This window comes from Anopheles cruzii, chromosome 3 (genome assembly GCF_943734635.1).
Source record: "Anopheles cruzii chromosome 3, idAnoCruzAS_RS32_06, whole genome shotgun sequence".
Lineage (NCBI taxonomy): Eukaryota > Metazoa > Arthropoda > Insecta > Diptera > Culicidae > Anopheles > Anopheles cruzii.
In genome coordinates, this window is record NC_069145.1 from 76,625,010 (window position 1) to 76,634,490 (window position 9,481).

Genomic DNA, 9,481 nt, shown 5'->3' on the forward strand with positions numbered 1-9,481 from the left:
TGAATTATAAATCGTTCGACGCTCGTGCACCCGCGTCGTCAGCTACCGTCAGCTGGCATAAATCTCCCGACCCGACTGTCCAGGCGATCAACTTGCGATGAGGCTGTACTCACAGATGTTCGCCCAGCCCCGAAGCCGTTTATCAACGCAAACATCACCCGATAATGGAGGTGGCCACCGAAACATTGGACCGGCCGGGCTAGAGCCGTTCGCTAGGCTCTCGAAGCAGTGACCCGTGGACCCTCGCTCCGGTGCAATTACTCGTGTCGTGCGCGGATCCTCCGACGATGGCTCGCATCGGTGTTCTGCGGCAGTATCTGGCCACCATTTCGGGTAGGCTGCTGCAACAGGCGTTGGTGATATGAGACTGAAAATATCGTGCAACCCAGTGCCAGTGACTGTCGTATCGAGTTAGCGTCAACTTGATGCACTACAGATTGAAGCATTTGATGGCACCTGGCGGACTTCCTGGCTCAATGTTTAAAAAATATCAAACATTAATTCATCATTTTGTGGTCAATGGATATCCATATCCAGTTAAAGGGTAGCATCGTTGTGCAGCATTTCGCTCGGAGTGACAGCGAAAGCCAAAAGCTGTCACAATGTTCGACTGAAATCTGATGCCGAATCAGCCACACAAACCATATTAATTATCGCAGACCACATAATGTTGCCGGGGGCTACAACGAACCGGGTGGGGTGCCGATCGTGATGAGTTATTACTTATCAAAACTGTCTACATGTTTCCCATGTTGCGAGGCCCTATCGACTAGCTACCGCGACCCGGCCCCGGCAGATAAATGCGAAAGATGTCTCGGGCATCCGTTTGTTTGGCCCGTAATTTGGCGCCGAACATCAGCCGCGAATAAATCCAACCTCTCGCTGGCTGTCTGGCCTGCCGACAGTTCCATTCTGTGCTTGCCAAAACCGTTCTGGTCGCTACCCACCGTGTGTCTATTCCTCCGCAGTGAACCTTCTTGGCGTGGGCTACGGAACGGTCAGCGGTTGGACGTCCTCCGCCCTGCCCGCCCTGCAGTCACCGGACGGCAGTCCGCTCGGCACGGGGCCCATCACGCAGCAGCAGGCGTCCTGGATCGGCGGTGTCCTCTGCCTGGGCGGTATCGTCGGCACGCTGGCCGGGGGTCTGCTGGTCGAGCGCGTCGGTCGCAAATGGGCGGCCTGGCTGGCCGGCTGGACACTGGTGGCCGGCTGGGTGCTGGTCATCGTGGCGGACCGGCCCGGCTATCTGATGGGCACACGGTTTCTTGGTGGCTTCGCCGGAGGCGTCCAGTACGTGGCGACCCCCCTTTACGTTCCGGAGATAGCCGAAACCAGGTAGACGTCGGTGGGCCGGGCCGGAAGCACCGCATTAACCGGTTCTTTTGCTCCTGTGCCCACCCGGTGCACACAGAATCCGAGGCGCGCTGGGATCGCTGCTTGTGCTGTCCTGTTGCGTTGGCGTCGAGCTAGCGTACCTGGCCGGGGCTCTGTTGCCGTACGCAACCGTACCCTGGATTTGCCTGTCGGTGCCCGTGGTTTTCCTCGCCAGCTTTGCGTTCGTTCCGGAATCGCCGTACTATCTATCAAAAATGCAACGGCACCAGGTACGCTGACCATTGTTGGCGGTGGGGCACGGTTGCCAAAACAAATAGATCCTAGGACTCCACAAAAAAAAAACAAAGGATTAAATCCGTTTCAATTGCATTTTGTACAGGCTGCCGAGGACTCGCTGCGCTACTTCCGAGCGGTCCGCAATGAGGGCAAGGTCTTAACCACGTCGGACGGGTTCGAGCGGGAGCTGAGTCAGCTCCGGAGTGTGTCGGCTGTGGACCAAGCGAAGGGAAAGCTGCACGATGATGGCCACTCCCCCTTCGGCGGTGATCCGCTTCGATGGGCAGATTTCAGTTAACAAATTCCTTCCCAAAACGCCCGCAAACGGAAATTAAACAGATATCTCGGAATTCTTTCTTTTTTGCCCATTTTTTCTTTGTCGGTTCTCGGGTTCGGATTCTGCGAATGTCCTGCCGCCGAACAGATACCAATCACGCCCGGCGGGCGTTCCTGATCTGCCTGGTCCTCATGGTCCTGAACCAGTTCTGCGGTTGCTTCTACATGATGAACTATGCGGAGTCGGTTTTCGCCAGCAGCGGCTCCGGGTTCAGCCTGCCGGCCCGCTACTCCGTCATCGTCGTCGGTCTGATCCAACTTTGCGGCTGCTACGCCTCGACGCTGCTGGTGGACCGCACCGGGCGCAAGGTATTCCGGGAGACGGCAGATCTTATTCGGTGATGGTTTTTTTTTTTTTTTTTTTAATGTGAGCCTCATGTTATAAAACCTGTGCGCACGCACACATGGCCCCCTTGGTGGCCGACGAATCCCGGTGTGGCGGCCTACGCTTTTTGCATAGTTGCGCAAGCAACCGCATCCTTCGGGGCACATTTGGGGAGGATTGCACAATTTCTTGTCACCCCAGGAGATTAAAGAACCCGGCACCTGCACTAATCCTTCTGGCTGCAGCCGACAGCCACATCCTCTAACCCTTGCACACTACCTGCCGAAGGAAAGGGACCATTTTCCCAAGTGTCCACGTGATTATTCATCATTCCGTTAGTCCGATTGGTGCCCTGGTTGTGTGGGCTCCTTCTTCCGGCAGTCGGTGTAATGTCTGGTCTCACTCTCCACCCAAAACCGCAGCTGCTGCTGGTCATCTCGTGCACCGGAGTGGCCCTGGGGCAAACCGTATTCGCCGCCTATTGTTACGGTCAGGCTGCGATGGGCTACGACCTGACAATGGTCGCCTGGTTGCCGCTGGTGTGCTTCTCGGTTGTAATCTTCGTCGGCTCGCTGGGTGTCCTGTCGTTGCCGTTTGTGGTGCTCGGAGAAATCATGCCCCAGAAGGTGAGGATTGTCATCAAAACCCCGTCTAAGGCGCATCTCGTCACGCACCGAGACCGCCGGGTTTGCACGACTTTGCCGGTTGCCGTCTAACCCGTCGTCCCGTTCGTACAGATCAAAGGATTCGCCACCACGTTCTGCATGGCCATCAATTGGACGTTTGCGTTCGTAAGCCTCAAGGTAAGGTGGTAAGGGGGTACCGTTGGGCAATCAGGGACAATCTCTCCCCCCCGAAGCAGGTGCCCAGGGCCCTGGACGGTGCCACGGTGAACACGTCACGGAGAAGTCATTTGCGGCCCACACTTATTCGCCAATTCCCATTCGGATGCCATCAATCCGGATTCCGGTTCCGGGAAAACCGCAGCATGCAATCACCCGGAGGCAATCATCGTCCTCGGGTCCTCGTACGCCGTACGTGGGTTTCGCATCGCAAACTTTTTACTCAAACATAATCCTTCCAATCCTTAGCATGTTTAGTTGAATTATAATGGAAGCATACTCGGTTCCGTTCTCGATATTGTGATATTGTTTATCTATTTATGGTTTCCCGTTTGCTATCGTTTTTCCGGCAGTATTTCTCCACCATCGGGATCGTGTTCGGTATGCACGGATTGTTGTGCTTTTTTGCCATTTGTTCCCTGTTCGGGGCGGTCTTCGCCGCTTACGTAATACCGGAAACCAAAGGAAAGGATTTCGATGAAATCAGAACCATGATGGACAAGTGAGGAGAAAATTCGCATGAACAATAAACTAACGACGACGACGTGACGCGAGCCGAGATCGGGTTTCAATACGAAGCTAACAAACTACCGAAGCAACGAAACAACTTGAAACAACTTAATATACGAGCGAGATCCCCCGGTCCAACGGGTGCCCGTTGATGCTCGAGCAGACGGCAAACATTAATTAATGGCAGTAATCTTTAAAATAACATCATCACCTTCGGGAAAGCAGGAAGCGCGTAGTCACGTTCCGGTGATTCGTTGATTAATGCTCTGTGGGGTTGTACTGCTCGCTTTCGATGTACTGCTGCTGCTGCTGCTGCTACTGCAGGGTGGATGCTGTGGACATCTCCGGACGGCGCCTCGCCGCGCACAATTCATTGTCCACGTAATGAGCACTTAATTCGTTAAGGCGAAGCACTTTCGAGAAACGTGCCGTGAATGCTGATTCACGGCGACAGCATACAGTGACTTTCAACAACGGCGGCCGCAGTGGCCAACGGCGAATCAATATAGTTCCCGGCGGGAATCGCTTAAATGGCCAGTCAATTATGAAACCAGTTCCAAAAATACAACCCGGCAAAGTGGGGCCGATGAAGTAAGATCCTCAAGTCGTATAGTAATATCCTAAAATAACGTGTGTCTTTCAACGTGCGCGCCATTAAATGTTGTAAATAAAATGTTAGCCCCTTTGTCTGACGAACTGTTCGAAGCTTTTCGATAATTCTCTAAGAATGTGCTGTCTGAAGTTTTCGAGATAAGCCCAAATGAAGATCGAACAACAACAAACTTAAGATCTTCTATATACGCGGGTCATTCAAAAACTATCGCGACATTTGAATTTCTGCGGGCTAGTATATCCGATTTTTGTTGTTTTTGTGGCGTTATGCTGCTATTCATGTCAGTCAGTTATGGTGACAAGTTCGCCCATTTTAAGAAATCCGCCAATTCATAACAGCTGTTTTGCTGGGACGTGTTTCGGCTCAACATCGATTTTTGTCTATTCTGACTTTTGTCTATTTTGAATCTATATCAAATTTTCTGTGTGAAACGAAATGAAAAGCTCGGACGCAAACGAAATGTTGACTGTGGCTTAAGGTGAAGCTATTAAGACCAAAAGCAGCGTTCATTGGTGGTTCAAAAGTTTTTCAAAGGGCCGAGAGGATGCGAACGTCGAAAAGCCACGTTTGGTCGAATGTGAACAGTTTTGCTTACAGTTTTCTTCGATTATGCGCAATTTGCGGCAAGCAATCCGTCACAAACTCCCGGATTTGAGAGAAAACAAAAATTGACTGCCCTGAATTGGCCCTGCTCACACATCGTGGTTTCTGCGCGAATTTTTGGCCAAAACAAGACACCCATGATGCCAAAAGCAGCCGTATTCCCTAGATCTGGCCCTCTATGACTTTTTTCCCGTTCCGGAAATTAAAAAGGGTCATGAAAGGACGACGCTACGTTACGATTGAGCAGATAAAGACGGCATCGACGAAGCAGCTGAACAAAATCACAAAAATGATGTATAATGTCTGGCACAACTGTATAATGTCTGATTACAACTTCCCTAATTACTTACTTTAAAGAGCGACAAAATAGATATACATGAATAAACCAACTCTTTTTGAAAAAAACACAAATGTCGCGATACTTTATGAATGGCCTTCGTATTTACCACATATTAAAATATAGGGTGGCAAGTTTATAAAAGAGTTCATCGAAAGGGATTCGGTCTGGTTCGACATAGTCCGTCATCTTTCTCATGTTTCTGCTACACCCAACTCCCCGCAGCACTGAAACACCATCCGCCTCCATTACGCGGGAACTGAGACAGCATGGTGCCCATGACGCAGAACAAGATGGGACCAGCATCGGAAAGGAGGGACCAGCAACAAACTATGATACTAGTTTTTCCTTTGTTTACTCCTTTTTCTTCCATTTGCGCAATAGCTCGAGTTTGTTAGCAGTTGGCAGGAGCCAATACAAACCAACCCGTAGCAGTAATCCTTCTGACCAGCAAAGCAATAAACAGCAATATTTACCCAGGAGCCCGTTTGCGTGTGCGGTGCCCGGGAAGAGCCCGTCATCGCTGCCCACTGTCACGGACGCAGAAAGGCACACGAAACGAGGCCACTTGATTGATGTTGATGACCGCGGCCGCGCGAAGGAAGCCACATGCGGGTCACTTTGACGCTTTGACGTCGTCGGAGAGCTCTGCGAATTATACCGAAGGAAACCGAACGCATGGCCAGGCAAACAATGTGCATTGTAATGGGCACGATGTCGTAGAGGATCGTAGCGCTCAGAGAGCTTCCCTGCGAGTGTTTCTCTCTCTCTCTTCCTGTCTCTCTGTGCTGAGTTCCGCAGACGGATTTAATGCGCAAGCTCGGCACTCAAGCGAGGATAAAATCATAATTGCAACTTGTAACGTATATTGAAGCGAATTTCAAAATACGGTTTTCGAAATAGTTTCAAGAAAAAGGCACTGAAATTTTCCTTTTCTGTGCGCCATTTTATCTCCACAATTTTCCGTGTCCTTTCGGAGGCCACTAGATTGCTCCGTCAGGTCAACCATCCGGTACCTTCAGCCCTCTAACATGCGGGCACTAAAAGCTACCTCGAAAGTCGATCACACCCTTCGAGGGTGGGGGTACACACTCACGAACTGTCAAAAAATCGAGCCCCAAAAGTAATCCGTCCGCTAGTCCGGGTAGACAAAACAAACGCTAATACGTAGTTGAAAAACTTTTACCGAGGCCGCCCTGGGATGTCCTTCAACGTCCTGGTGCGCCCCGTTGCAGTAAGCGCGCGATTTCGTTTAATTCGGTAACAGAGCGGTGTGCGGTGACAGTGTGCCAAATGTTTGTGTGTGAATCTCGGACGCGAACGTCTCGAGACCTACTTTCGGGCAAACCTCCCTCCCTCCCTCGGTGAACGTGACGCGCAAAATTACCTGCCATGACCCGGTGAGGTGAGCCGTTTTTCGGTGGTGTTCCCCATTAGGTGAGGTCGGTGAATCCAGTTTTATGATCGGTTTTTTTTCGCATCATCAGCCGGTCGGTCATTGAGCATTCGGAGCGAATCGGAACTTTTTTAATCAAATGATTGATGATGATTGGGCCTCTGTTTTGCACTCTGATGCACTCTAAGCATCATTCGACAGCTTTTATTGGTCACACGCCCGCATTAGGCCGGCCGATGCATTCTATTTCGGTTGTCCACTTAACCCGAGCCGGAGACGGCGCTAGGTACCGCTGTCGCCTGGAACTGGGACCGTATTTTGGACAGCTGCATCGCTGCAACATTGCACATCGTCGTGCCGTGCCTTGCCGTGCCGCATCGCATCGTTTATCGAATCTGAATGTCACCGCCATCGATCATCATCGGGGCCTGGGCGTGTCTTCGGATGGGACGGTTTCATTTTCTAACCACACACTCTAATTGCTAGTGATTGGATTGATAGCTTCAAATTGTGCCTCCAGACGCGCACCATGAGGATGCCGTGTCAGTGCCGACATGTTGCTGCTGGCCCGGCCAGGCCCCGGGCGGGTGCGACACTCTGTAATGACCTTAGAGCGGCTCGCCGTTCAATTGACGGTCAGCTGGGCCGATGGTTTGGGTGGCCAGCCCAACATTAGAACGGGCGTTTTATTGATGTTTGTGCCTTGCCGTCATATGTTTAGGTTTTCCCTAAGAGGCGCACCGAAACCCTTCTCCTTGTTGACAAGCACCGATCATGTACTGCGCAATGGTAATTAATGCCGATGTTTTTGAATGACCAAATCAAGTGCCGTCGTTGATAAGCCGAATAAACCCAACCGAGCTCCTTACTTCAAACAGGTCATTAAACCATTGGCTGTTGCCGCCAGTTTGGCCTAATTAGCGGACCTATACCAAGAACCTTATCGAAATTTGCATCTTTGAAAAACAAAACTTGACTTAGAAAGAACAGAACCAAATATTTCCAGCAACCCGTTCCAACTCTTTATGATCGTTAACTTTGCCAATCAAAGCTTTGTTTATGAAAGCAGATTGTCGAAAAGTCTATCAAAAGAATCCTCGAAACCGGCCCAATTAGTCGCAAAGCTAATGATTAGCGACCGTACTAGAATGAAACTCTAATCAAATGCCGCGGCAAAACTGACACATCCAAGAAACGGTTCAACGGATTAACAAGTAACCAAATTGTGTTGAAATATTTCATTTCCTTTGATAATTCTACCCCGTTTTCGTATCACATCACGGAGCCTTTAATCATTACATTGTCGGATGCTGGCCGCAACTTTTTTCGGTCGTTGTACAGAAATGAACCCCGACGCTCAGGGTGATAAGGATGGGTTACGATGAATCAGGAGGATGATTAAATTGTAAAGTTTTCCATCCGAAAAAGATCCATTATTAACGCGAACACTCGCACCATCTCCGTCGGCCGTCGATCTCATGACATGTCTAGCCCACCGGAGCTTGGCGAGACGCATACGCTGCACGACCTTAATCTCGTTACACCTCCTCTTAACCGTGTTGTAACAGCTCCACACAAATACGGGGCCATTCGGGAGCATCTTCCTCTCCAAGAGCTAAGTACTGGAAAAACCACCGACTCTGTTGAATAATACGAACACGATCCGTTAGGGCACTGAAAGATGTCATCTGCACACGCACCTCGTGGGCCCAGCCGATACTATCGATCCACGCACCACCACCTGCATGGCCTGCTGACCCCCTTAGCCGGCCGGGCGGGTGCAACGTGTGGAATAGAAATGGACACGCGTGAAACGAAATGGAAAGCAAACGCTGCCAGAACGTGTTATCGCCGCCGGTCCGCGTGTGTGATATAATTGGAAAGCGGCCACCAGCTGCTTCTCAGAGATGCCCCTGCCCTGTCATCATTATCAGTACCGGATCTCCGCTTTGATTAGCTTCCTGACCGGCCTACGTGCGTGCGTGCGTGCGTGTGTGTGTTTAATTTCGTTTCTTCTTCTCTTGGCCGCTTTTCTAGTCTCGGTCCGCGGTGACGTCACAGCTTAGTAGTGGCCGCCATTCACTTTCTACGACCACGACGACGACGACGACGGGATGAGACGAGTGATGGAATGATGATCGCGCGGTCCGCTATCCGAATGGGCCCCGCCGCCGCCGCCACAGTAAGTGGCCCGCCCCGAGGCGCGAGTACACTCTCGCTGAGTGCCCTTTGAGTAGTAGTATGCGTCGTGGTGTGCGGTCTGTGTATCCAGCCCCAAAACTCACCCTTTTACGCCCTCCTTCTCGCTCACTCTGCGGTGTCGCGGTGGTGCGTGTACCGCGTGAGTGAAGCGATTCAAGTGCGCGTTGCGCAAACAGAGTGTGTTCCGTGGTAAGGAGAAGAAGCCACGCCAGCGACACCACCACCGCGGAGAGTGAACGCTTCGCTCGCGGAACGGAGCGAATGAATAAAAACGGACACACACACGTGCGCGCCCGGGGGGGAGGGCGCTAGAACCAACCCATCGGCCACCGGCCGTCGTCCGTACGCCGGTCAGTACGCGAGCGATCCAGATACGGTGCGGTTCCGCGGTCGCGTATCTTTCCGATAGAGTGTGAACCACAAATCACCAAACCGAAACGGCCACCGAATTGTATCCGCTCCGATCTCCGACACCGATGTGCGAGCGAGATAGCGACAGACCCTGCAGCAGCCCCACGGAGCGCGAACGGGGCCGAAAAAAAAGCGAAAGTCAACAACCAACCCAAGAAGAAGAAGCAGAAGCAGCGGAGAAGGGAAAAAATAAACAAAGCTCGCCCTGCCCGCCTGCCGCGCTCTGTCGGGGCTGCCGGGGAACCGCGACGACCCCACGAACCGGCGCGCGGAACGATGTCAGAACGAGTAAATA

General features: G+C 51.7%; 1 protein-coding gene across 1 annotated transcript; it reads left to right on the forward strand.

Annotated features, from left to right (window-relative positions):
* The first annotated feature begins 224 nt into the window (after positions 1 to 224).
* On the forward strand, positions 225 to 4,301 carry LOC128271716 (facilitated trehalose transporter Tret1-like). The gene is made up of 8 exons (XM_053009336.1): positions 225 to 333; positions 969 to 1,335; positions 1,412 to 1,604; positions 1,715 to 1,904; positions 2,036 to 2,256; positions 2,695 to 2,898; positions 3,010 to 3,075; positions 3,468 to 4,301. The coding sequence occupies exons 1-8, from the start codon at positions 288 to 290 to the stop codon at positions 3,618 to 3,620; spliced, it is 1,440 nt and encodes a 479-aa protein (XP_052865296.1). The 5' UTR covers positions 225 to 287; the 3' UTR covers positions 3,621 to 4,301.
* Positions 4,302 to 9,481: the final 5,180 nt, after the last annotated feature.